At 32.9% G+C, this 27,377-nt stretch overlaps 1 protein-coding gene and 15 non-coding genes across 17 annotated transcripts in view; all 16 read right to left on the bottom strand.

Annotated features, from left to right (window-relative positions):
• LOC143072418 (hemicentin-2-like) overlaps positions 1 to 2,403 on the bottom strand; it is a 28,518-nt gene extending 26,115 nt beyond the window's left edge. For both annotated transcript variants that reach the window (XM_076247332.1, XM_076247331.1), the window contains exons 1-2: positions 2,275 to 2,403; positions 312 to 455 (exon numbers count right to left, since the gene is read on the bottom strand). In XM_076247332.1, the coding sequence (XP_076103447.1) occupies positions 312 to 455; positions 2,275 to 2,335 (205 nt within the window). In that variant the 5' untranslated portion in view covers positions 2,336 to 2,403. The remainder of the gene's footprint in view (positions 1 to 311; positions 456 to 2,274) is intronic.
• Positions 2,404 to 5,479: 3,076 nt separating this feature from the next.
• Trnar-ucu (transfer RNA arginine (anticodon UCU)) lies at positions 5,480 to 5,552 on the bottom strand. The gene has a single exon. It is a non-coding gene; the product is annotated as a tRNA-Arg (tRNA).
• A 538-nt stretch (positions 5,553 to 6,090) lies between these two features.
• Trnar-ucu (transfer RNA arginine (anticodon UCU)) lies at positions 6,091 to 6,163 on the bottom strand. Its single transcript has one exon. It is a non-coding gene; the product is annotated as a tRNA-Arg (tRNA).
• A 2,833-nt stretch (positions 6,164 to 8,996) lies between these two features.
• On the bottom strand, positions 8,997 to 9,069 carry Trnar-ucu (transfer RNA arginine (anticodon UCU)). Its single transcript has one exon. It is a non-coding gene; the product is annotated as a tRNA-Arg (tRNA).
• A 1,116-nt stretch (positions 9,070 to 10,185) lies between these two features.
• Positions 10,186 to 10,258, bottom strand: Trnar-ucu (transfer RNA arginine (anticodon UCU)). The gene has a single exon. It is a non-coding gene; the product is annotated as a tRNA-Arg (tRNA).
• Positions 10,259 to 11,372: 1,114 nt separating this feature from the next.
• Positions 11,373 to 11,445, bottom strand: Trnar-ucu (transfer RNA arginine (anticodon UCU)). The gene has a single exon. It is a non-coding gene; the product is annotated as a tRNA-Arg (tRNA).
• A 1,114-nt stretch (positions 11,446 to 12,559) lies between these two features.
• On the bottom strand, positions 12,560 to 12,632 carry Trnar-ucu (transfer RNA arginine (anticodon UCU)). The gene has a single exon. It is a non-coding gene; the product is annotated as a tRNA-Arg (tRNA).
• Positions 12,633 to 13,746: 1,114 nt separating this feature from the next.
• Positions 13,747 to 13,819, bottom strand: Trnar-ucu (transfer RNA arginine (anticodon UCU)). Its single transcript has one exon. It is a non-coding gene; the product is annotated as a tRNA-Arg (tRNA).
• Positions 13,820 to 14,933: 1,114 nt separating this feature from the next.
• Positions 14,934 to 15,006, bottom strand: Trnar-ucu (transfer RNA arginine (anticodon UCU)). The gene has a single exon. It is a non-coding gene; the product is annotated as a tRNA-Arg (tRNA).
• Positions 15,007 to 16,119: 1,113 nt separating this feature from the next.
• Positions 16,120 to 16,192, bottom strand: Trnar-ucu (transfer RNA arginine (anticodon UCU)). Its single transcript has one exon. It is a non-coding gene; the product is annotated as a tRNA-Arg (tRNA).
• Positions 16,193 to 17,306: 1,114 nt separating this feature from the next.
• Trnar-ucu (transfer RNA arginine (anticodon UCU)) lies at positions 17,307 to 17,379 on the bottom strand. Its single transcript has one exon. It is a non-coding gene; the product is annotated as a tRNA-Arg (tRNA).
• A 3,295-nt stretch (positions 17,380 to 20,674) lies between these two features.
• Positions 20,675 to 20,747, bottom strand: Trnar-ucu (transfer RNA arginine (anticodon UCU)). The gene has a single exon. It is a non-coding gene; the product is annotated as a tRNA-Arg (tRNA).
• Positions 20,748 to 21,860: 1,113 nt separating this feature from the next.
• Trnar-ucu (transfer RNA arginine (anticodon UCU)) lies at positions 21,861 to 21,933 on the bottom strand. Its single transcript has one exon. It is a non-coding gene; the product is annotated as a tRNA-Arg (tRNA).
• Positions 21,934 to 23,047: 1,114 nt separating this feature from the next.
• On the bottom strand, positions 23,048 to 23,120 carry Trnar-ucu (transfer RNA arginine (anticodon UCU)). The gene has a single exon. It is a non-coding gene; the product is annotated as a tRNA-Arg (tRNA).
• Positions 23,121 to 24,234: 1,114 nt separating this feature from the next.
• On the bottom strand, positions 24,235 to 24,307 carry Trnar-ucu (transfer RNA arginine (anticodon UCU)). The gene has a single exon. It is a non-coding gene; the product is annotated as a tRNA-Arg (tRNA).
• A 1,113-nt stretch (positions 24,308 to 25,420) lies between these two features.
• Positions 25,421 to 25,493, bottom strand: Trnar-ucu (transfer RNA arginine (anticodon UCU)). Its single transcript has one exon. It is a non-coding gene; the product is annotated as a tRNA-Arg (tRNA).
• Positions 25,494 to 27,377: the final 1,884 nt, after the last annotated feature.

The raw sequence follows: 27,377 nt of genomic DNA, 5'->3' as shown, positions 1-27,377 counted from the left end.
AATGGATATTTTCAAACTGTGATAATATTGTGTATAAATGTGTGTATATGAATTTGATATGTGTGTATCTTATAATTGTAGTATGTATATATATGAAGTATGATGAATAAAAATAAAAAAAAAAAAAAAAAATCAATCTAACCACCTATATTTTCCGTAATCATGATTTATTTGATACATATAGATAAACTTGTTCAAGTCTTTTCTTTTGATCGTTTGATGTGTATTATCCTTTGATTTTGCTTTTTGATTAGGGACTTTCTGAAATTTCCTCGGTGTTCAGTATTTTTGTGATTTTACTTTTTTCTTACCAACAATTAAGACATGCGAAAGGACAGTCGTTGATGGAAGCTTTTCCCACATCACTACATTGGCGGAACCACTGTATTCCCATCCAAATGTTAAATCACCTCCAGAACATTCAGTTACATCATCTGGTCTTTTTAAGAAATTGCCTACAAAGAAAATTTGAATAAGATTGAAGATCAATCTTTGAACGTTAGATATTATGTGGGAGCGCAAAAAACGATGCATTATTGGCTGAGCCATTAATCATGCATCTTTTAATTTAGATAAATTGTTTGAAATTGGGATATTTTCCTTTAACGTAGAACGGTTATAGAAAATGAAATGTTACATCTCAAAATCGAAAATGATAATCAGAATTATATCACAAAAAAATAAGCAGAGTGTAGTGTATTATTTTTGAAAGACGGGGTTTTAGTGGAGCAAAAGGTTTTGATAGAATTTATTTCAGAAAATGACCGAGATTTTAATTTTCAATTTTCTAGATTCTTTATGAATCCATATATGGTTAATGGGGCGCAAACGGGTCTCTCCCAAAGAGGGAACTAATACTGTGACACTGTTAACTTGCGTTGTCAATGTGGCATTAACGGGAGAGATCCTTTTGCGCCAAAAATGGCCCACAATTTTTTGTATCCAATGCTACGTTTGCGCCATATGTTTTGAAATTTCATGGTATCATTTGCGCCAAAACTAAAACATACGATTGTGCCAATTAGTAGAAAAAAATGACTTCCCTACTCCTTTATTCGGACTTGGAACCGGCAGTTTACACGGCAAATGTTTCTTTTTCTGAAACATATCTTCTTTTATCTGCTGCTGCATGCATACTTCCCAATTTAATGTATATAGTAGCTTCTAACTTCACTTCATTGTCCAAAAACACAAATATTGAAGGTTGAAATGCATAAAACAGTTCATGATAATTCCTAATAATAATAAAGCCCATACGCATGGTGGGAACAAAGCACTGTGTCATCAACATATGTGGCTAAAACATAACTTGCAAAAGCTTCTAAAGTCTTTTCTTTTTGGTATATCTTTATAAAATATTCAGCATAGCACTTAATTTTATTCTTTCTCTGTACATTGACTGTCTGATGAATTTTAAGTCATTTCTCCCCAGATGCTCATCTTCATGGCGAAATATCTCCGAACATATGATACTTTTTAAACCAAACATAAGAATACATATATATTAATCATTAATATTAATGAAAGATAGGTACAGTTAAATTGGCGCAAATGAGTTCCGAATATAGGCGCAATTGATACATGTGGACTGAGACTACTATAACACATGTATTATAGTAGTCTCAGATTTGGAAAACAAATTTTGGCGCAAATGATACCCCCCTTAAAAAAAGCAATCGGCGCAAAAGGACTGCTGCTGCCACTTTTTTGGTCAATCTAAAGGACAATTCATTTGTAGAACATGCAGTTGAGCCGACAATGTTCCGTTGTTTAAACTTAGCCTTGGAAAATTTAGGTTTCAAATACGAACAAGGTAAGTATTCAGATTATTTGTTTATTGAAATATGCAATGAGGGCCCAGCCCACAAATGACTTGTGATTTGCCAAGATATCATCTTTATCATGAAAGTTACATTTTGGTACATGGGATGATCCGAGTGTACATTTATTCTCAATTCTTTGAAAAGAAACACATAGTAACTAACTTTTAGGGGAGAGTTGTATCATTAGCACTCTTACCACATCTTCTCATATCTATTTACATACAAACATATTTTTGAAGCCTTGTCCGCAGCAACAATAACTTGTCATGAGGAGACGTCAGACATTTTGTAACATCTTTGTCTCTTAGTACGAACTTACGTCGAACACTTACACACTTTTTCAACCTGTCTTCGACAAATTGTGAACGCACTTATAGTTATAGAGAATATACGAGTATATCATACAAAATTAATCAAGCATTACAACTTCTACAGTGTTTTAAATTCATACCTTTAACTACAACGATACAAAGAACACAATAATTCCACACAACATGTATTTCTGACTTCATTGATAAATTAAACGCAGTTACAAAATGGCCTTTATTCCACTAATAGTCGTTAATGTGTTTTAAGTATAAATGTGCTACATGATTTAACTTTGTTAACGTAAAACGGGTATTTTTTGGGGGAAATTTACAGACACTAAAAATAGATTACAACAAAGTATTAAATTTTTATTTTTATTTGCAAAACAAACAAAAGCCAATCTTGGTTATGGTTAAATAACTATCACTTGACTTCAACGTTTTTTGACACGTAATGTATAATGACTGCGCAGTTAAAAATAATAAAAAAAAAGATTTGTAAGCTTCTTACATTAATTTTGATTTCAAAATTTACGAAGGTCTTCATTATGTATGACTTATATAATGTAAGTCGTTATATATTTCTTCTCAATCTGTCCATGCTACAAATCATTAAGGGATACCTATATACAAAATATTAATAAAAATCTTAATTTCAATTTTATTAAATTGCAGTCCACTATTATAACACTAAATCATTTGACTGTACTTTTAAATAGCAGTCTACCAGTCATTATAAAAATCACCATAAAGTATATTAATGATTGTCTTTTATTAAGAACATCTGTATAACTTTTTGTAATATGCAACCTAATTTTTGTTTTGTGTTCTTTTTTTAATTGTTCATGAACATTAACAATGTGTTAACTGTTGATAGTTATAGCCTTTTTCTTCTTCGCTGTGAATACCACTGTCACTCTAATATAATTATAATCAATTTAACTATTGTCAGTTTATTGTCTTAATTTTGTATGCCATAACCATTTAATGTAAATGTGTTTGTGCGAATAAAATATTGTCTATTGTCTATTGTCTATATTCATATATATTAAATCCTTAGACCATCACACCTGGTGATTGTATAAACTTGTGTAAGCAGTCACTGTTATATTTACAATCCTATTCATGTGTTTGCTGCATGTGTAAGACCTGCATACTAAATTAGATTTGTGCAATGTTTTACATTTGGGTTATATTACTTATTAATAAAGTCTCTGTTTCAAATCTTAACCTTACTCAACTGTTTAAAAAAATGGTAAGTATACCAGTTTGAATTGCTTGGTTCTATTTATTTTTTGAGAAATGGAAAGTTTGGACACTGAGGCACATACATACAGAATGTGGCGAGGCTAAACATGTTAGCGGGATCCCAACCCTCCCCTTAACCTGGGACAGTGGTGTAACAGTACACCATAAGAACGAACTATACAAATCAGTTGAAAAAGGCTTAACTCATCAGATGGATACAAATAGAAATACATCTAACAAAAACAGAGAGTGGACGTGACCGAGTACTTGTACATCCCATCAACAAAAAGACACTAAGTACAGATCTGAGAGTACTTGCTATTACTGACAGCTAGTTCAAAGCCAATTACAACTAATAAAAAGTAATGTATCTGCATAAAACTAAATTATCAATCATTACACATCCAACATCCAATGGCACGGTAAACAACATCTCCGTAAAAATGGGGATGTGCTATCCCGTTTGAAATAATTTTTTTACAGGTAGAACCAAACTTCAAAACCAAATCTAGAATTTAGTAAAGATTTTAAGTGATTTGTGGTAACTGAATCCCTGACTTAATATTATTTACCAGTAATACATAGATTTCGTTCATTAAAATCCAAAAAAAAAAAAAAAAAACAGACACGGGCATATAGCGGAGGTGTTGTGATATACAAACACTGTAAGATAGTGCCAAAGGAACATCACCATCCAAAAAAGGAAAATTAACAATAAGGAACGAAGTATGGAAAGCAAACGAATACTTTTAAAATTATCAGTACATATGAGCATTTATCCTGCAATTGGGTGTCCTACTATACAGATACAGCCCTACAGATATCGCTATGCTGTATCTGTTTACTATACAGATATCGCTTTAAAGCTCCGCCCACTGCCGGACTGAGTATTGTTTGAACCTTTGTGACCTCAGAATGTGTATTCCAGTTGCATTCCAATGACGATGACAATGGTCGATTTCAAAACATGAATTTCAGCATGCATGTTTAGTGAAAGTCAAGTCTGAAGCGTAGGACAACTCGTACACATCTGTTTCAAATTTGACAATGTTTTGTTATTTGTTTTTACTGTTTACATGAGTTGTTATGTTAAAATAGATAATTATTCACCTTGAGCGATGTATTATTGTTGACCATTCGAGATTCTTTTTTGGCGAACCCGTCTTCAGAGTAATGTGTGATTTTGATATTACTTCGCGGGCCTCAAGGGATTACAAATCGAAAATAAATGCTAAATTTTGTGTCTTTCAAAACACAAATAATATACAGAATTAATTGCAGGATAAAGACAATAACTGTTTAGTGTCTTTAAATATCAGCTGTATTTGTACTCGGCTCGAAACAGGTGTAGTAGCTCGCTAAAAGCTCGCATACACCTTGTTTCCTAGCCTCTTACAAATACAGCTGATATTTAAAGACACTAAACAGTTATTGTCTATATAAATATCGAAAATAGATCAATACTTTTCGCTTGGGTTTGGATGACTTTTAAATAAAACGACCATTGACTCAATTAAAATCAACAAAGCACTAAAATGACCTTTAATTTTAAACTTTTTGGGGCAATTTTATCAAGTGAGATGTAAATATTTCTGTACTTAACTTTTAAATTCCACTTATTTTTTTTCATGTTAAAAATTCAATATCCTTATAAATGCATCAATATCCCATATCCCATTTACTTTTAGGACAAATATCCCGTATCCCTAAAATTAAAATGGCAAATACCCCGTATCCCAATATACCCTATACAAGCCTCACTTTGTATTTTTGTATTCGATATATGACATGTAACAAGTTATCGCTAGGTATCTAAAAGGTACTCAAGTGAGATTGTATACTTATGTACTTTTACAATCCAACCATATTCGCTGATTTTTTTTGTCGTTTCATTGAAAACATGTAGACGACAAATTTTACAATCAAAACAAATAAGCAGCATTGTTTTTTAGGCGTATTTGAAAAAAATTCTCGAGTGGAAAAATATTCACATCTCTTTAACATGTTCGAAAATTGACATTTGATCAATTTTAAAGACGGAGAATGAAGCTAAGTGAATGTATACAGTGATGACGGAACGAACAAAAATATTTTGTTTTGCATCCTCGGTGGGATTCGAACCCACGACCTCCGGATTAGAAGTCCGGCGCGCTATCCCCTGCGCTACGAGGACATACATATCATGTTGTTAACTATATCATTTATTCTTAAACGCATTTTGCAACCCTTAAAATTGATATTAGCTAGTCAAATGTTTATATAACGAATGGTGACTTTTTTGTTTGTTGTTGTTGACGGGAATTAGAATAGGAGTGGAAATGTTGTTAACTGTTCGTTATCTGGAATACATTCTCCACACTGTATTTGATATATATGACATTTAAATAGATGTTACCATCTATAGTCAAATTGTCGCTTCGTATCTAAAAGGTCACTGATATTGTATACTGAATTATGTGCTTTTACGATCCAACCAAAGCCGCTGGTCTTTTTGTCACATCGTTGAAAATATCTAGACGACAAATTTTACATAACAAACAAACAAATAAGCAGTATAGTTTTTCAGGCGTATTTGAAAAAAAAAAACCCGAGTGGAAAAACAATTCACCTCTTCTGTGTGGTCGAAAATTTGAATTTGATCAATTTTGAAGAAGGACAATGTAGTTAGTAGCATACAGTGATGACGGAACGAACAAAAATATTTTGTTTTGCATCCTCGGTGGGATTCGAACCCACGACCTCCGGATTAGAAGTCCGGCGCGCTATCCCCTGCGCTACGAGGACATACATATCATGTTGTTAACTATATCATTTATTCTTAAACGCATTTTGCAACCCTTAAAATTGATATTAGCTAGTCAAATGTTTATATAACGAATGGTGACTTTTTTGTTTGTTGTTGTTGACGGGAATTAGAATAGGAGTGGAAATGTTGTTAACTGTTCGTTATCTGGAATACATTCTCCACACTGTATTTGATATATATGACATTTAAATAGATGTTACCATCTATAGTCAAATTGTCGCTTCGTATCTAAAAGGTCACTGATATTGTATACTGAATTATGTGCTTTTACGATCCAACCAAACCGAGTGGAAAAACAATTCACCTCTTTTGTGTGGTCGAAAATTTGAATTTGATCAATTTTGAAGAAGGACAATGTAGTTAGTAGCATACAGTGATGACAGAAAGAACAAAAAGTATCTATGTTTTGCATCCTCGGTGGGATTCGAACCGACGACCTCTGGCTTAAAAGTCCAGTGCTTTTTTTTTTTTATCTTTATTAAATTCACAATTCATATATACATATCACAGTTTCAATTACACAAACATAAAAACATTTTCATTATTTATTGTCCTTTCTCTGAAAATGAATTATATTTGCAAAATTATCTATATTGCGTGAAATATTTGTCACGAACATAATTATCTGATTAATATCAACTTTCGTATACTCATATTTACATATATATCTATCATTTTTTATGGAACAACATCATATCCCTATATTTATATTCAATCTCATTCTAATCTACCATTCTGCTCATACATTGAAATTATAAAAGCCTACACCGAATACAATGAAAAAATTAAAGAGTTTTAGTGTTTGTACGGTACTGTATTATTGTCCTACATATGACGAAAATTGATACAATCGAAATAAAAGATCGCAAAGGGCTGGTCTCCATTCCACCATGCAAATAAATTCAAAAGTATTAAATATTAAGTCAATTATCAGCAATAATAAGACAAGTAAACAAAATCACAATTTAATTATCATAATTCAGCAAAAACATTTTTTCCCATTTTCTCACAGAAACATACACACTTCTCATTACAAAAACAAATTATAAAATACTTAAAAAATTTTACAGTTTTTTATTTCCACAAGCCAGGTTTTCAATCTCCAGTATTCCTTGACGGACTGCATCAGTCATCAGTTTTGTTGTTCTAACATCTTTAAAATCCTCGGTTACCACTTTGTTCAATAACCGGTAATCTCGTTCCCCGCGATTGACAATTTCAACATTTTTATGGCCCATATGATATAATATCAGAAGTCCTCTTTGCGTTTTTCCAATTAATATGTCCATACCACTTCGGTTTTGTTTTAAAACAATTTTATAAATAAATCTACTAGCTTGTAATGTTTTATTATGTTCTTTCACTTTGTCACATGTTGACGGAGTAGATACAATATTACTGTTATTTGCTTGACTAATTGTACAGTTTGATAATAAATTATCTTCGTCTCCGTTGCATTTATTATTTTCAATTCTCCCAACTGATACTCTATGTTTATTTTCATTCACATTGTTTACACTTTTACTTGTTAAACAGGTTGGTGACATAGACAATTCTTTACCTGTATCGATCGACAGTTCTATATTCGGACTCTCTATAACTTCGATGTTACCTGTAGTACCAGAGGCCACAGACGGGTTATCGTCAAAGTCCATTATATCTAAGGTATTTGTCGATACCTCTTCATTCGTTATTTGAATTATTTCAGATGAACGGTCTGAACAAATCACATTTGTAGGATTCTCAATATTCTCAATATTTACATTGTCATTGTTATATTCTTTCATCCGTTTTTTATTACGATTTACGGTAGAATTTGATTTTCTTTTACTTTTAGTATTATCTTCATTTGTAAAAACTACAGATATACAGGCTCTGTCATTTTCACCATGCACAGTAAATGATATATTACGAAATTGTTCGCATGCATTTTCTATAGTTTTCAACAGTAAAGCTGGAAGTCTCTCCATTATAAATATAATTAAAAACAGTTATACAATTCACCCTCGGGTAGCCTCTTTCAATCCAAAAATATTTACAACATTTCAAACAGTTAATAAAGACGGGTTTTCCAATATCAATGAAAAGAACTTACTTCTAAAACAAGTTAGAATATTATAAATCCATATTTTAGCTTGGTAATCCGAGCAATAACTTATAATAGAGTAATATTTTCACTGTACTCAAAAACAACGTCCTGTCATGTAAAGGTCCACTCGACTTTTTTCTATGTTTTGCATCCTCGGTGGGATTCGAACCGACGACCTCTGGCTTAAAAGTCCAGTGCGTTATCCCTTGCACTACGCGGACATCCCTATCAAGTTGTCAACTATATCATTTATTCTAAAACAACCCTTAAATTTGAGTTAAGCCATAGTGAAATGTTTATATAATGATGAATAGTGATGCTTTTTTTGTGTGTGTTATTAAACGTTCGTTACCTAGAATATATTCACCATTTTGTATTTTTTGTATTCGATATATGACATGTAACAAGTTATCGCTAGGTATCTAAAAGGTACTCAAGTGAGATTGTATACTTATGTACTTTTACAATCCAACCATATTCGCTGATTTTTTTTGTCGTTTCATTGAAAACATGTAGACGACAAATTTTACAATCAAAACAAATAAGCAGCATTGTTTTTTAGGCGTATTTGAAAAAAATTCTCGAGTGGAAAAATATTCACATCTCTTTAATAACATGTTTAATATGATCGAAAATTGACATTTGATCAATTTTAAAGACGGAGAATGAAGCTAAGTGAATGTATACAGTGATGACGGAACGAACAAAAATATTTTGTTTTGCATCCTCGGTGGGATTCGAACCCACGACCTCCGGATTAGAAGTCCGGCGCGCTATCCCCTGCGCTACGAGGACATACATATCATGTTGTTAACTATATCATTTATTCTTAAACGCATTTTGCAACCCTTAAAATTGATATTAGCTAGTCAAATGTTTATATAACGAATGGTGACTTTTTTGTTTGTTGTTGTTGACGGGAATTAGAATAGGAGTGGAAATGTTGTTAACTGTTCGTTATCTGGAATACATTCTCCACACTGTATTTGATATATATGACATTTAAATAGATGTTACCATCTATAGTCAAATTGTCGCTTCGTATCTAAAAGGTCACTGATATTGTATACTGAATTATGTGCTTTTACGATCCAACCAAAGCCGCTGGTCTTTTTGTCACATCGTTGAAAATATCTAGACGACAAATTTTACATAACAAACAAACAAATAAGCAGTATAGTTTTTCAGGCGTATTTGAAAAAAAAAAAAACCCGAGTGGAAAAACAATTCACCTCTTTTGTGTGGTCGAAAATTTGAATTTGATCAATTTTGAAGAAGGACAATGTAGTTAGTAGCATACAGTGATGACAGAAAGAACAAAAAGTATCTATGTTTTGCATCCTCGGTGGGATTCGAACCGACGACCTCTGGCTTAAAAGTCCAGCGCGTTATCCCTTGCACTACGCGGACATCCCTATCAAGTTGTCAACTATATCATTTATTCTAAAACAACCCTTAAATTTGAGTTAAGCCATAGTGAAATGTTTATATAATGATGAATAGTGATGCTTTTTTTGTGTGTGTTATTAAACGTTCGTTACCTAGAATATATTCACCATTTTGTATTTTTTGTATTCGATATATGACATGTAACAAGTTATCGCTAGGTATCTAAAAGGTACTCAAGTGAGATTGTATACTTATGTACTTTTACAATCCAACCATATTCGCTGATTTTTTTTGTCGTTTCATTGAAAACATGTAGACGACAAATTTTACAATCAAAACAAATAAGCAGCATTGTTTTTTAGGCGTATTTGAAAAAAATTCTCGAGTGGAAAAATATTCACATCTCTTTAATAACATGTTTAATATGATCGAAAATTGACATTTGATCAATTTTAAAGACGGAGAATGAAGCTAAGTGAATGTATACAGTGATGACGGAACGAACAAAAATATTTTGTTTTGCATCCTCGGTGGGATTCGAACCCACGACCTCCGGATTAGAAGTCCGGCGCGCTATCCCCTGCGCTACGAGGACATACATATCATGTTGTTAACTATATCATTTATTCTTAAACGCATTTTGCAACCCTTAAAATTGATATTAGCTAGTCAAATGTTTATATAACGAATGGTGACTTTTTTGTTTGTTGTTGTTGACGGGAATTAGAATAGGAGTGGAAATGTTGTTAACTGTTCGTTATCTGGAATACATTCTCCACACTGTATTTGATATATATGACATTTAAATAGATGTTACCATCTATAGTCAAATTGTCGCTTCGTATCTAAAAGGTCACTGATATTGTATACTGAATTATGTGCTTTTACGATCCAACCAAAGCCGCTGGTCTTTTTGTCACATCGTTGAAAATATCTAGACGACAAATTTTACATAACAAACAAACAAATAAGCAGTATAGTTTTTCAGGCGTATTTGAAAAAAAAAAACCCGAGTGGAAAAACAATTCACCTCTTTTGTGTGGTCGAAAATTTGAATTTGATCAATTTTGAAGAAGGACAATGTAGTTAGTAGCATACAGTGATGACAGAAAGAACAAAAAGTATCTATGTTTTGCATCCTCGGTGGGATTCGAACCGACGACCTCTGGCTTAAAAGTCCAGTGCGTTATCCCTTGCACTACGCGGACATCCCTATCAAGTTGTCAACTATATCATTTATTCTAAAACAACCCTTAAATTTGAGTTAAGCCATAGTGAAATGTTTATATAATGATGAATAGTGATGCTTTTTTTGTGTGTGTTATTAAACGTTCGTTACCTAGAATATATTCACCATTTTGTATTTTTTGTATTCGATATATGACATGTAACAAGTTATCGCTAGGTATCTAAAAGGTACTCAAGTGAGATTGTATACTTATGTACTTTTACAATCCAACCATATTCGCTGATTTTTTTTGTCGTTTCATTGAAAACATGTAGACGACAAATTTTACAATCAAAACAAATAAGCAGCATTGTTTTTTAGGCGTATTTGAAAAAAATTCTCGAGTGGAAAAATATTCACATCTCTTTAATAACATGTTTAATATGATCGAAAATTGACATTTGATCAATTTTAAAGACGGAGAATGAAGCTAAGTGAATGTATACAGTGATGACGGAACGAACAAAAATATTTTGTTTTGCATCCTCGGTGGGATTCGAACCCACGACCTCCGGATTAGAAGTCCGGCGCGCTATCCCCTGCGCTACGAGGACATACATATCATGTTGTTAACTATATCATTTATTCTTAAACGCATTTTGCAACCCTTAAAATTGATATTAGCTAGTCAAATGTTTATATAACGAATGGTGACTTTTTTGTTTGTTGTTGTTGACGGGAATTAGAATAGGAGTGGAAATGTTGTTAACTGTTCGTTATCTGGAATACATTCTCCACACTGTATTTGATATATATGACATTTAAATAGATGTTACCATCTATAGTCAAATTGTCGCTTCGTATCTAAAAGGTCACTGATATTGTATACTGAATTATGTGCTTTTACGATCCAACCAAAGCCGCTGGTCTTTTTGTCACATCGTTGAAAATATCTAGACGACAAATTTTACATAACAAACAAACAAATAAGCAGTATAGTTTTTCAGGCGTATTTGAAAAAAAAAAACCCGAGTGGAAAAACAATTCACCTCTTTTGTGTGGTCGAAAATTTGAATTTGATCAATTTTGAAGAAGGACAATGTAGTTAGTAGCATACAGTGATGACAGAAAGAACAAAAAGTATCTATGTTTTGCATCCTCGGTGGGATTCGAACCGACGACCTCTGGCTTAAAAGTCCAGCGCGTTATCCCTTGCACTACGCGGACATCCCTATCAAGTTGTCAACTATATCATTTATTCTAAAACAACCCTTAAATTTGAGTTAAGCCATAGTGAAATGTTTATATAATGATGAATAGTGATGCTTTTTTTGTGTGTGTTATTAAACGTTCGTTACCTAGAATATATTCACCATTTTGTATTTTTTGTATTCGATATATGACATGTAACAAGTTATCGCTAGGTATCTAAAAGGTACTCAAGTGAGATTGTATACTTATGTACTTTTACAATCCAACCATATTCGCTGATTTTTTTTGTCGTTTCATTGAAAACATGTAGACGACAAATTTTACAATCAAAACAAATAAGCAGCATTGTTTTTTAGGCGTATTTGAAAAAAATTCTCGAGTGGAAAAATATTCACATCTCTTTAATAACATGTTTAATATGATCGAAAATTGACATTTGATCAATTTTAAAGACGGAGAATGAAGCTAAGTGAATGTATACAGTGATGACGGAACGAACAAAAATATTTTGTTTTGCATCCTCGGTGGGATTCGAACCCACGACCTCCGGATTAGAAGTCCGGCGCGCTATCCCCTGCGCTACGAGGACATACATATCATGTTGTTAACTATATCATTTATTCTTAAACGCATTTTGCAACCCTTAAAATTGATATTAGCTAGTCAAATGTTTATATAACGAATGGTGACTTTTTTGTTTGTTGTTGTTGACGGGAATTAGAATAGGAGTGGAAATGTTGTTAACTGTTCGTTATCTGGAATACATTCTCCACACTGTATTTGATATATATGACATTTAAATAGATGTTACCATCTATAGTCAAATTGTCGCTTCGTATCTAAAAGGTCACTGATATTGTATACTGAATTATGTGCTTTTACGATCCAACCAAAGCCGCTGGTCTTTTTGTCACATCGTTGAAAATATCTAGACGACAAATTTTACATAACAAACAAACAAATAAGCAGTATAGTTTTTCAGGCGTATTTGAAAAAAAAAAACCCGAGTGGAAAAACAATTCACCTCTTTTGTGTGGTCGAAAATTTGAATTTGATCAATTTTGAAGAAGGACAATGTAGTTAGTAGCATACAGTGATGACAGAAAGAACAAAAAGTATCTATGTTTTGCATCCTCGGTGGGATTCGAACCGACGACCTCTGGCTTAAAAGTCCAGCGCGTTATCCCTTGCACTACGCGGACATCCCTATCAAGTTGTCAACTATATCATTTATTCTAAAACAACCCTTAAATTTGAGTTAAGCCATAGTGAAATGTTTATATAATGATGAATAGTGATGCTTTTTTTGTGTGTGTTATTAAACGTTCGTTACCTAGAATATATTCACCATTTTGTATTTTTTGTATTCGATATATGACATGTAACAAGTTATCGCTAGGTATCTAAAAGGTACTCAAGTGAGATTGTATACTTATGTACTTTTACAATCCAACCATATTCGCTGATTTTTTTTGTCGTTTCATTGAAAACATGTAGACGACAAATTTTACAATCAAAACAAATAAGCAGCATTGTTTTTTAGGCGTATTTGAAAAAAATTCTCGAGTGGAAAAATATTCACATCTCTTTAATAACATGTTTAATATGATCGAAAATTGACATTTGATCAATTTTAAAGACGGAGAATGAAGCTAAGTGAATGTATACAGTGATGACGGAACGAACAAAAATATTTTGTTTTGCATCCTCGGTGGGATTCGAACCCACGACCTCCGGATTAGAAGTCCGGCGCGCTATCCCCTGCGCTACGAGGACATACATATCATGTTGTTAACTATATCATTTATTCTTAAACGCATTTTGCAACCCTTAAAATTGATATTAGCTAGTCAAATGTTTATATAACGAATGGTGACTTTTTTGTTTGTTGTTGTTGACGGGAATTAGAATAGGAGTGGAAATGTTGTTAACTGTTCGTTATCTGGAATACATTCTCCACACTGTATTTGATATATATGACATTTAAATAGATGTTACCATCTATAGTCAAATTGTCGCTTCGTATCTAAAAGGTCACTGATATTGTATACTGAATTATGTGCTTTTACGATCCAACCAAAGCCGCTGGTCTTTTTGTCACATCGTTGAAAATATCTAGACGACAAATTTTACATAACAAACAAACAAATAAGCAGTATAGTTTTTCAGGCGTATTTGAAAAAAAAAAACCCGAGTGGAAAAACAATTCACCTCTTTTGTGTGGTCGAAAATTTGAATTTGATCAATTTTGAAGAAGGACAATGTAGTTAGTAGCATACAGTGATGACAGAAAGAACAAAAAGTATCTATGTTTTGCATCCTCGGTGGGATTCGAACCGACGACCTCTGGCTTAAAAGTCCAGCGCGTTATCCCTTGCACTACGCGGACATCCCTATCAAGTTGTCAACTATATCATTTATTCTAAAACAACCCTTAAATTTGAGTTAAGCCATAGTGAAATGTTTATATAATGATGAATAGTGATGCTTTTTTTGTGTGTGTTATTAAACGTTCGTTACCTAGAATATATTCACCATTTTGTATTTTTTGTATTCGATATATGACATGTAACAAGTTATCGCTAGGTATCTAAAAGGTACTCAAGTGAGATTGTATACTTATGTACTTTTACAATCCAACCATATTCGCTGATTTTTTTTGTCGTTTCATTGAAAACATGTAGACGACAAATTTTACAATCAAAACAAATAAGCAGCATTGTTTTTTAGGCGTATTTGAAAAAAATTCTCGAGTGGAAAAATATTCACATCTCTTTAATAACATGTTTAATATGATCGAAAATTGACATTTGATCAATTTTAAAGACGGAGAATGAAGCTAAGTGAATGTATACAGTGATGACGGAACGAACAAAAATATTTTGTTTTGCATCCTCGGTGGGATTCGAACCCACGACCTCCGGATTAGAAGTCCGGCGCGCTATCCCCTGCGCTACGAGGACATACATATCATGTTGTTAACTATATCATTTATTCTTAAACGCATTTTGCAACCCTTAAAATTGATATTAGCTAGTCAAATGTTTATATAACGAATGGTGACTTTTTTGTTTGTTGTTGTTGACGGGAATTAGAATAGGAGTGGAAATGTTGTTAACTGTTCGTTATCTGGAATACATTCTCCACACTGTATTTGATATATATGACATTTAAATAGATGTTACCATCTATAGTCAAATTGTCGCTTCGTATCTAAAAGGTCACTGATATTGTATACTGAATTATGTGCTTTTACGATCCAACCAAAGCCGCTGGTCTTTTTGTCACATCGTTGAAAATATCTAGACGACAAATTTTACATAACAAACAAACAAATAAGCAGTATAGTTTTTCAGGCGTATTTGAAAAAAAAAACCCGAGTGGAAAAACAATTCACCTCTTCTGTGTGGTCGAAAATTTGAATTTGATCAATTTTGAAGAAGGACAATGTAGTTAGTAGCATACAGTGATGACAGAAAGAACAAAAAGTATCTATGTTTTGCATCCTCGGTGGGATTCGAACCGACGACCTCTGGCTTAAAAGTCCAGCGCGTTATCCCTTGCACTACGCGGACATCCCTATCAAGTTGTCAACTATATCATTTATTCTAAAACAACCCTTAAATTTGAGTTAAGCCATAGTGAAATGTTTATATAATGATGAATAGTGATGCTTTTTTTGTGTGTGTTATTAAACGTTCGTTACCTAGAATATATTCACCATTTTGTATTTTTTGTATTCGATATATGACATGTAACAAGTTATCGCTAGGTATCTAAAAGGTACTCAAGTGAGATTGTATACTTATGTACTTTTACAATCCAACCATATTCGCTGATTTTTTTTGTCGTTTCATTGAAAACATGTAGACGACAAATTTTACAATCAAAACAAATAAGCAGCATTGTTTTTTAGGCGTATTTGAAAAAAATTCTCGAGTGGAAAAATATTCACATCTCTTTAATAACATGTTTAATATGATCGAAAATTGACATTTGATCAATTTTAAAGACGGAGAATGAAGCTAAGTGAATGTATACAGTGATGACGGAACGAACAAAAATATTTTGTTTTGCATCCTCGGTGGGATTCGAACCCACGACCTCCGGATTAGAAGTCCGGCGCGCTATCCCCTGCGCTACGAGGACATACATATCATGTTGTTAACTATATCATTTATTCTTAAACGCATTTTGCAACCCTTAAAATTGATATTAGCTAGTCAAATGTTTATATAACGAATGGTGACTTTTTTGTTTGTTGTTGTTGACGGGAATTAGGATAGGAGTGGAAATGTTGTTAACTGTTCGTTATCTGGAATACATTCTCCACACTGTATTTGATATATATGACATTTAAATAGATGTTACCATCTATAGTCAAATTGTCGCTTCGTATCTAAAAGGTACTGATATTGTATACTGAATTATGTGCTTTTACGATCCAACCAAAGCCGCTGGTCTTTTTGTCACATCGTTGAAAATATCTAGACGACAAATTTTACATAACAAACAAACAAATAAGCAGTATAGTTTTTCAGGCGTATTTGAAAAAAAAAAACCCGAGTGGAAAAACAATTCACCTCTTTTGTGTGGTCGAAAATTTGAATTTGATCAATTTTGAAGAAGGACAATGTAGTTAGTAGCATACAGTGATGACAGAAAGAACAAAAAGTATCTATGTTTTGCATCCTCGGTGGGATTCGAACCGACGACCTCTGGCTTAAAAGTCCAGCGCGTTATCCCTTGCACTACGCGGACATCCCTATCAAGTTGTCAACTATATCATTTATTCTAAAACAACCCTTAAATTTGAGTTAAGCCATAGTGAAATGTTTATATAATGATGAATAGTGATGCTTTTTTTGTGTGTGTTATTAAACGTTCGTTACCTAGAATATATTCACCATTTTGTATTTTTTGTATTCGATATATGACATGTAACAAGTTATCGCTAGGTATCTAAAAGGTACTCAAGTGAGATTGTATACTTATGTACTTTTACAATCCAACCATATTCGCTGATTTTTTTTTGTCGTTTCATTGAAAACATGTAGACGACAAATTTTACAATCAAAACAAATAAGCAGCATTGTTTTTTAGGCGTATTTGAAAAAAATTCTCGAGTGGAAAAATATTCACATCTCTTTAATAACATGTTTAATATGATCGAAAATTGACATTTGATCAATTTTAAAGACGGAGAATGAAGCTAAGTGAATGTATACAGTGATGACGGAACGAACAAAAATATTTTGTTTTGCATCCTCGGTGGGATTCGAACCCACGACCTTCGGATTAGAAGTCCGGCGCGCTATCCCCTGCGCTACGAGGACATACATATCATGTTGTTAACTATATCATTTATTCTTAAACGCATTTTGCAACCCTTAAAATTGATATTAGCTAGTCAAATGTTTATATAACGAATGGTGACTTTTTTGTTTGTTGTTGTTGACGGGAATTAGAATAGGAGTGGAAATGTTGTTAACTGTTCGTTATCTGGAATACATTCTCCACACTGTATTTGATATATATGACATTTAAATAGATGTTACCATCTATAGTCAAATTGTCGCTTCGTATCTAAAAGGTCACTGATATTGTATACTGAATTATGTGCTTTTACGATCCAACCAAAGCCGCTGGTCTTTTTGTCACATCGTTGAAAATATCTAGACGACAAATTTTACATAACAAACAAACAAATAAGCAGTATAGTTTTTCAGGCGTATTTGAAAAAAAAAAACCCGAGTGGAAAAACAATTCACCTCTTTTGTGTGGTCGAAAATTTGAATTTGATCAATTTTGAAGAAGGACAATGTAGTTAGTAGCATACAGTGATGACAGAAAGAACAAAAAGTATCTATGTTTTGCATCCTCGGTGGGATTCGAACCGACGACCTCTGGCTTAAAAGTCCAGCGCGTTATCCCTTGCACTACGCGGACATCCCTATCAAGTTGTCAACTATATCATTTATTCTAAAACAACCCTTAAATTTGAGTTAAGCCATAGTGAAATGTTTATATAATGATGAATAGTGATGCTTTTTTTGTGTGTGTTATTAAACGTTCGTTACCTAGAATATATTCACCATTTTGTATTTTTTGTATTCGATATATGACATGTAACAAGTTATCGCTAGGTATCTAAAAGGTACTCAAGTGAGATTGTATACTTATGTACTTTTACAATCTCTCCGAAAGTAAAATATGTTTGATTTCAACTGACATAAAAAAAAAATGGTGTTATTTATATGCTCAATATACATCTGCGGTCGTATCAGGCTGTGCATGGCAAAGCATTTTATTGCCTTTAGGTTTGTACTTTTTTTTTTTGGTCATGAAAATAAATTTTTAAGTCTGTTGTGAAGTTGCTAACATGAGAATACTCTAATTTTACCTAAATTGTTAGTTTTTTTTACCCAACTTTTTTATGTACCAGACAAAAGTTTATTCTGTGCTTATTTTGTAGACTTCCCTTGTTTACAATAGAGTTACACCAATTTAATTTTGAGTCCATGTAGAGTCATTGAAAAATGAGTTTGAAATTACATCCAAACAATCCATGATCCTGTAATGAGACCAGTACCCAAATTCCATACATCATTACATGTATGGTTAATTTCAAATCCTTTAAACTGGGATATAAACAGAGATTTTGTTTTATTTCATGCTGTAACTATTATTTTTGGAAGAAAAGGATATTCATGGTAAACACATCTAATTTGCTCATTTTATTGAAACCCAATTGAACCTTTCCATAGATTCACCTGATAGTGACCTGTCCATTTAAACTTTTTGCAGTTCTATTGTCCCATTGAACAAATACAACAGGTATTGTTCTCTGTATAGTTTATAGTCACTCAGACCTTTAAATTTCTTCTAAGAGAAATCTATCACTCATTAATTAATCTACCAGAGTAAAAAGAAGATAATAAGATAATTGCACATGCAGGTATTTTTTGTTGAAAGGTGCAATTTGGTTACTGAGTACAATTTTGGTATGTTATATCATAAGTGTGTATTGCTAAATAGGTTGAAATGTGAACCTGATAGTGATATAGTAATAAAGTACTTGGTAGAGTAAAAATGTTTTGATCAGGGATAAACTGATGCATAAAATATGCAGGTGACTGCTGCAGCTTGAATTTTAAAGGATGTAGCCCACATTCTTCCAAGTAACATGCCCTGTATATACCTATCATGGACAGTGGTTTATTCTCATGGGTTATCATATTAATAACTCCATCTTCCCATAAAATCCAATTTTGGACAATATTGAAGCATACAATATATACAGTAGTCAGTTCTAAATGTACTACTCAGACTCAAGTCTCCTTTTATGATTAAACTTAGAGAGAGAAAACAAAACAGTTTCCATTTCCTGGGACTGTATAAGGTGTGACATAATCAATGAAAAGATGTCTTGAGAGTTTGCCATTTAGGAAGTACAGAATTAGAAGATTGTGAATTATTTGAATGTTTTAACTTTTGTTAAGTTTTGAATTAGTCTGTGGGCTACCATAGGATCCAGAGGGAGACCCTTTTCTTGGGAAAAAAAATGATGATTATATAGGGAATAACTGAAGCATGACTGGAGCGCACCGTCACCCTCCCCCCCCCTTTTTATGAAAAATGCTGGATTCGCCATTGACTACATGAATAACCGTGATCACATTCAACTGTATAATTATCACTGTTCCTTGGTGTGGGGAATAATGATATGTGGCAGATGAACATAAGGAGTCATGGTCAACCAGTGCACCGGAGTTTGCCCGGCATGGCCAATTTGTAAAAAAAAATGCGAAATGTATTGCTTGTAGAATTTTTTTCTTTGTTCCCATGGCTGGACGGAACTTTTACGCTAAATATGTTATCGTTAATTATGATTTTGTGACTTTTGAATGAAGTACCTGTGATTATTTAGGACATTTGCTTTGACCTCACTGATAATGGAATGTTGAAGCAGACGAAACATGGCGTCAGATGTTGTTGTCATAACTTCGGTAATTTCCGTGGTACAATAAAATTCAAATAAGCTACACAAGTAGCCAACATTTCTGAATTCTTGTTTTTGAAAACAAATAAAAATTCATGTCGTATTTAACATAGAAATTATTCCTATCTGTCCCGTTTTTTCAAGATCGCGTTAAAACGTTAACTTCGGCCGCCATTAAAAAAAATAATCGTACGAGATTTAGCGAGAGTGACGAAACTTTTCAGATGGGTCGTCTAGAAAGAGTTATCGTTCTTTGTCCCAAAACGATGCTTCTACCATAAGTGCCAGCATAGCTGGCATATGACATGTAACAAGTTATCGCTAGGTATCTAAAAGGTACTCAAGTGAGATTGTATACTTATGTACTTTTACAATCCAACCATATTCGCTGATTTTTTTTGTCGTTTCATTGAAAACATGTAGACGACAAATTTTACAATCAAAACAAATAAGCAGCATTGTTTTTTAGGCGTATTTGAAAAAAATTCTCGAGTGGAAAAATATTCACATCTCTTTAATAACATGTTTAATATGATCGAAAATTGACATTTGATCAATTTTAAAGACGGAGAATGAAGCTAAGTGAATGTATACAGTGATGACGGAACGAACAAAAATATTTTGTTTTGCATCCTCGGTGGGATTCGAACCCACGACCTCCGGATTAGAAGTCCGGCGCGCTATCCCCTGCGCTACGAGGACATACATATCATGTTGTTAACTATATCATTTATTCTTAAACGCATTTTGCAACCCTTAAAATTGATATTAGCTAGTCAAATGTTTATATAACGAATGGTGACTTTTTTGTTTGTTGTTGTTGACGGGAATTAGAATAGGAGTGGAAATGTTGTTAACTGTTCGTTATCTGGAATACATTCTCCACACTGTATTTGATATATATGACATTTAAATAGATGTTACCATCTATAGTCAAATTGTCGCTTCGTATCTAAAAGGTCACTGATATTGTATACTGAATTATGTGCTTTTACGATCCAACCAAAGCCGCTGGTCTTTTTGTCACATCGTTGAAAATATCTAGACGACAAATTTTACATAACAAACAAACAAATAAGCAGTATAGTTTTTCAGGCGTATTTGAAAAAAAAAACCCGAGTGGAAAAACAATTCACCTCTTTTGTGTGGTCGAAAATTTGAATTTGATCAATTTTGAAGAAGGACAATGTAGTTAGTAGCATACAGTGATGACAGAAAGAACAAAAAGTATCTATGTTTTGCATCCTCGGTGGGATTCGAACCGACGACCTCTGGCTTAAAAGTCCAGCGCGTTATCCCTTGCACTACGCGGACATCCCTATCAAGTTGTCAACTATATCATTTATTCTAAAACAACCCTTAAATTTGAGTTAAGCCATAGTGAAATGTTTATATAATGATGAATAGTGATGCTTTTTTTGTGTGTGTTATTAAACGTTCGTTACCTAGAATATATTCACCATTTTGTATTTTTTGTATTCGATATATGACATGTAACAAGTTATCGCTAGGTATCTAAAAGGTACTCAAGTGAGATTGTATACTTATGTACTTTTACAATCCAACCATATTCGCTGATTTTTTTTGTCGTTTCATTGAAAACATGTAGACGACAAATTTTACAATCAAAACAAATAAGCAGCATTGTTTTTTAGGCGTATTTGAAAAAAATTCTCGAGTGGAAAAATATTCACATCTCTTTAATAACATGTTTAATATGATCGAAAATTGACATTTGATCAATTTTAAAGACGGAGAATGAAGCTAAGTGAATGTATACAGTGATGACGGAACGAACAAAAATATTTTGTTTTGCATCCTCGGTGGGATTCGAACCCACGACCTCCGGATTAGAAGTCCGGCGCGCTATCCCCTGCGCTACGAGGACATACATATCATGTTGTTAACTATATCATTTATTCTTAAACGCATTTTGCAACCCTTAAAATTGATATTAGCTAGTCAAATGTTTATATAACGAATGGTGACTTTTTTGTTTGTTGTTGTTGACGGGAATTAGAATAGGAGTGGAAATGTTGTTAACTGTTCGTTATCTGGAATACATTCTCCACACTGTATTTGATATATATGACATTTAAATAGATGTTACCATCTATAGTCAAATTGTCGCTTCGTATCTAAAAGGTCACTGATATTGTATACTGAATTATGTGCTTTTACGATCCAACCAAAGCCGCTGGTCTTTTTGTCACATCGTTGAAAATATCTAGAAGACAAATTTTACATAACAAACAAACAAATAAGCAGTATAGTTTTTCAGGCGTATTTGAAAAAAAAAAACCCGAGTGGAAAAACAATTCACCTCTTTTGTGTGGTCGAAAATTTGAATTTGATCAATTTTGAAGAAGGACAATGTAGTTAGTAGCATACAGTGATGACAGAAAGAACAAAAAGTATCTATGTTTTGCATCCTCGGTGGGATTCGAACCGACGACCTCTGGCTTAAAAGTCCAGCGCGTTATCCCTTGCACTACGCGGACATCCCTATCAAGTTGTCAACTATATCATTTATTCTAAAACAACCCTTAAATTTGAGTTAAGCCATAGTGAAATGTTTATATAATGATGAATAGTGATGCTTTTTTTGTGTGTGTTATTAAACGTTCGTTACCTAGAATATATTCACCATTTTGTATTTTTTGTATTCGATATATGACATGTAACAAGTTATCGCTAGGTATCTAAAAGGTACTCAAGTGAGATTGTATACTTATGTACTTTTACAATCCAACCATATTCGCTGATTTTTTTTGTCGTTTCATTGAAAACATGTAGACGACAAATTTTACAATCAAAACAAATAAGCAGCATTGTTTTTTAGGCGTATTTGAAAAAAATTCTCGAGTGGAAAAATATTCACATCTCTTTAATAACATGTTTAATATGATCGAAAATTGACATTTGATCAATTTTAAAGACGGAGAATGAAGCTAAGTGAATGTATACAGTGATGACGGAACGAACAAAAATATTTTGTTATGCATCCTCGGTGGGATTCGAACCCACGACCTCCGGATTAGAAGTCCGGCGCGCTATCCCCTGCGCTACGAGGACATACATATCATGTTGTTAACTATATCATTTATTCTTAAACGCATTTTGCAACCCTTAAAATTGATATTAGCTAGTCAAATGTTTATATAACGAATGGTGACTTTTTTGTTTGTTGTTGTTGACGGGAATTAGAATAGGAGTGGAAATGTTGTTAACTGTTCGTTATCTGGAATACATTCTCCACACTGTATTTGATATATATGACATTTAAATAGATGTTACCATCTATAGTCAAATTGTCGCTTCGTATCTAAAAGGTCACTGATATTGTATACTGAATTATGTGCTTTTACGATCCAACCAAAGCCGCTGGTCTTTTTGTCACATCGTTGAAAATATCTAGACGACAAATTTTACATAACAAACAAACAAAAAAGCAGTATAGTTTTTCAGGCGTATTTGAAAAAAAAAAAACCGAGTGGAAAAACAATTCACCTCTTTTGTGTGGTCGAAAATTTGAATTTGATCAATTTTGAAGAAGGACAATGTAGTTAGTAGCATACAGTGATGACAGAAAGAACAAAAAGTATCTATGTTTTGCATCCTCGGTGGGATTCGAACCGACGACCTCTGGCTTAAAAGTCCAGCGCGTTATCCCTTGCACTACGCGGACATCCCTATCAAGTTGTCAACTATATCATTTATTCTAAAACAACCCTTAAATTTGAGTTAAGCCATAGTGAAATGTTTATATAATGATGAATAGTGATGCTTTTTTTGTGTGTGTTATTAAACGTTCGTTACCTAGAATATATTCACCATTTTGTATTTTTTGTATTCGATATATGACATGTAACAAGTTATCGCTAGGTATCTAAAAGGTACTCAAGTGAGATTGTATACTTATGTACTTTTACAATCCAACCATATTCGCTGATTTTTTTTGTCGTTTCATTGAAAACATGTAGACGACAAATTTTACAATCAAAACAAATAAGCAGCATTGTTTTTTAGGCGTATTTGAAAAAAATTCTCGAGTGGAAAAATATTCACATCTCTTTAATAACATGTTTAATATGATCGAAAATTGACATTTGATCAATTTTAAAGACGGAGAATGAAGCTAAGTGAATGTATACAGTGATGACGGAACGAACAAAAATATTTTGTTATGCATCCTCGGTGGGATTCGAACCCACGACCTCCGGATTAGAAGTCCGGCGCGCTATCCCCTGCGCTACGAGGACATACATATCATGTTGTTAACTATATCATTTATTCTTAAACGCATTTTGCAACCCTTAAAATTGATATTAGCTAGTCAAATGTTTATATAACGAATGGTGACTTTTTTGTTTGTTGTTGTTGACGGGAATTAGAATAGGAGTGGAAATGTTGTTAACTGTTCGTTATCTGGAATACATTCTCCACACTGTATTTGATATATATGACATTTAAATAGATGTTACCATCTATAGTCAAATTGTCGCTTCGTATCTAAAAGGTCACTGATATTGTATACTGAATTATGTGCTTTTACGATCCAACCAAAGCCGCTGGTCTTTTTGTCACATCGTTGAAAATATCTAGACGACAAATTTTACATAACAAACAAACAAATAAGCAGTATAGTTTTTCAGGCGTATTTGAAAAAAAAAACCCGAGTGGAAAAACAATTCACCTCTTTTGTGTGGTCGAAAATTTGAATTTGATCAATTTTGAAGAAGGACAATGTAGTTAGTAGCATACAGTGATGACAGAAAGAACAAAAAGTATCTATGTTTTGCATCCTCGGTGGGATTCGAACCGACGACCTCTGGCTTAAAAGTCCAGCGCGTTATCCCTTGCACTACGCGGACATCCCTATCAAGTTGTCAACTATATCATTTATTCTAAAACAACCCTTAAATTTGAGTTAAGCCATAGTGAAATGTTTATATAATGATGAATAGTGATGCTTTTTTTGTGTGTGTTATTAAACGTTCGTTACCTAGAATATATTCACCATTTTGTATTTTTTGTATTCGATATATGACATGTAACAAGTTATCGCTAGGTATCTAAAAGGTACTCAAGTGAGATTGTATACTTATGTACTTTTACAATCCAACCATATTCGCTGATTTTTTTTGTCGTTTCATTGAAAACATGTAGACGACAAATTTTACAATCAAAACAAATAAGCAGCATTGTTTTTTAGGCGTATTTGAAAAAAATTCTCGAGTGGAAAAATATTCACATCTCTTTAATAACATGTTTAATATGATCGAAAATTGACATTTGATCAATTTTAAAGACGGAGAATGAAGCTAAGTGAATGTATACAGTGATGACGGAACGAACAAAAATATTTTGTTTTGCATCCTCGGTGGGATTCGAACCCACGACCTCCGGATTAGAAGTCCGGCGCGCTATCCCCTGCGCTACGAGGACATACATATCATGTTGTTAACTATACAAGTGTGGACACAGATGAGTGTGGATAGTATGTTTTGATGTTTGACAGTTACTTATGACAAAAGGGAGTTCTATGTTTTCCTATATTGTGTTATTAACGGCATTGCACGATGACAACCAACTTGAGCATTAGGAGTATTGTTTATTCAATATTTAGTTTTTATGTTCAAGATGGGCATGGAAGAGTCAGTAATTACATTAGTTACCAAAAGATTATGATCGAATATGTTCCACATCTTTGATTTTTGATTCACTTTTTGATAACATGAGGAGCCTGTAATTCAGTGGTTGTCGTTTGTTTGTGTGTTACATAGTCGCTTTTTTTATAATTTTTGGTACATAACTAAGGCTGTTGGTTTTCTCATTTGAATTGTTTTATATTGTCATTTCGGGGCTTTTTATAGCTGATGATAGGGTATTGGCTTTGCTCATTGTTGATGGCCATATGGTGACTTGTAGTTGTTAATTTCTGTGTCATTTTGGTCTCTTGTGGAGAATTGTCTCATTGGCAATCATACCACATCTTTTTTTATATGTATTTGCTTACTATTTGTATGGTTGTATTTATATTATTTTGTGGTGGATCATCAGTATCATTAGTAAAAAATTGTTAAAATGTTCCTCATATTAGAATACATTTATTGGTTTTTAGTAATGACAATGCCTGACATGATGTTTGGGGCTATATGATCTAGGAAGAGAACCTTTGTGCTGATTTTTTTATCAATTCTTTGATAATATCCCCTCCAAATCTGGTCGAAGCAAAGAAAAATATTGACCAATATGACAATGATTTCACCAAAAGAACCTTTGAGCATGCTTCAAAGACTCACAACTGCTCCAAAAGTAATATGATAGAATTTCAAGTATGTCAAGTGGATATTATCAACAGCTTAATTAGTCTTAATATGTTTAAATATCTAAAAAGCAATAGTATTCAAAAGGTTATGCAAAATTATTCTCTTTTCATTTTTTTCTGTTATATGGATACTAATATAAGTTATACATGTACCAATACAGTATGGGTTGTGGTATGAAAGTGTAGTAATTAACATTTACTGTATCAATGTTAATTCACACAAATTAAGAAATAAACAAATGAATGAAAAATGTTCAACATGTACAATAAAATATAGTTTTAGAAATCAGGTTAAATTGAAGTTGACTTTATCACTTGCAAGTGAATACTTCATTATCAACATTATTTAACATAATTTGACAAAATTGAACCATTTTGGCTGCTAAAAGCGAATTATTATTTCACTATTTCAGTTTTATAATTGATTGTACAAAAACGAATCATACATCTCTTAGCTAGTGCCCCTTTAAACATATACTTGAAGGACCATTTACACTCAGGACCAAGTCATCTGTAGGCAGTACAGATGTATTAAAACAACCTAGCATCATATTGCTAGTAGCGGGAGTAGTATTGTCAGGTAAATTTGGTCTTTTTTTTTAAATTTGGTCAATGAACAATCGAAATAGAATGCTTTTATCTTCCTATTACTTACATTGTACATAGAGGTGATACTTCTTTGACAAATCCTTGTACATGAGAGTTGTCTGTCAAATCTTTATTTCACAAAGAATGAATTGCATAACAATGAACTGAGCTCAAAGCAAAGTACTTTAATAATACACTTAGACAAAGAGCTAAATCCAGTGATATACTTTGTACTACAGGTCCTTCACGAACATCCATCGACCAAAACCATATCCCAATAACATGCCATACTACATGGTTGGATCAGAAGTCCTGAAAAAGACATGATTTTTATTATCGTATTTTAAATATATATGCACAGGTTTAAACTTTTTTGTGGTATAATCATTCAGTATCTAGCAACTATTTATTTG

Source organism: Mytilus galloprovincialis, chromosome 4 (assembly GCF_965363235.1).
Source record: "Mytilus galloprovincialis chromosome 4, xbMytGall1.hap1.1, whole genome shotgun sequence".
In the NCBI taxonomy this organism is placed as follows: domain Eukaryota; kingdom Metazoa; phylum Mollusca; class Bivalvia; order Mytilida; family Mytilidae; genus Mytilus; species Mytilus galloprovincialis.
Note: the sequence above shows the minus strand (reverse complement) of the source record. Positions and strands in the feature narration are given on the sequence as shown.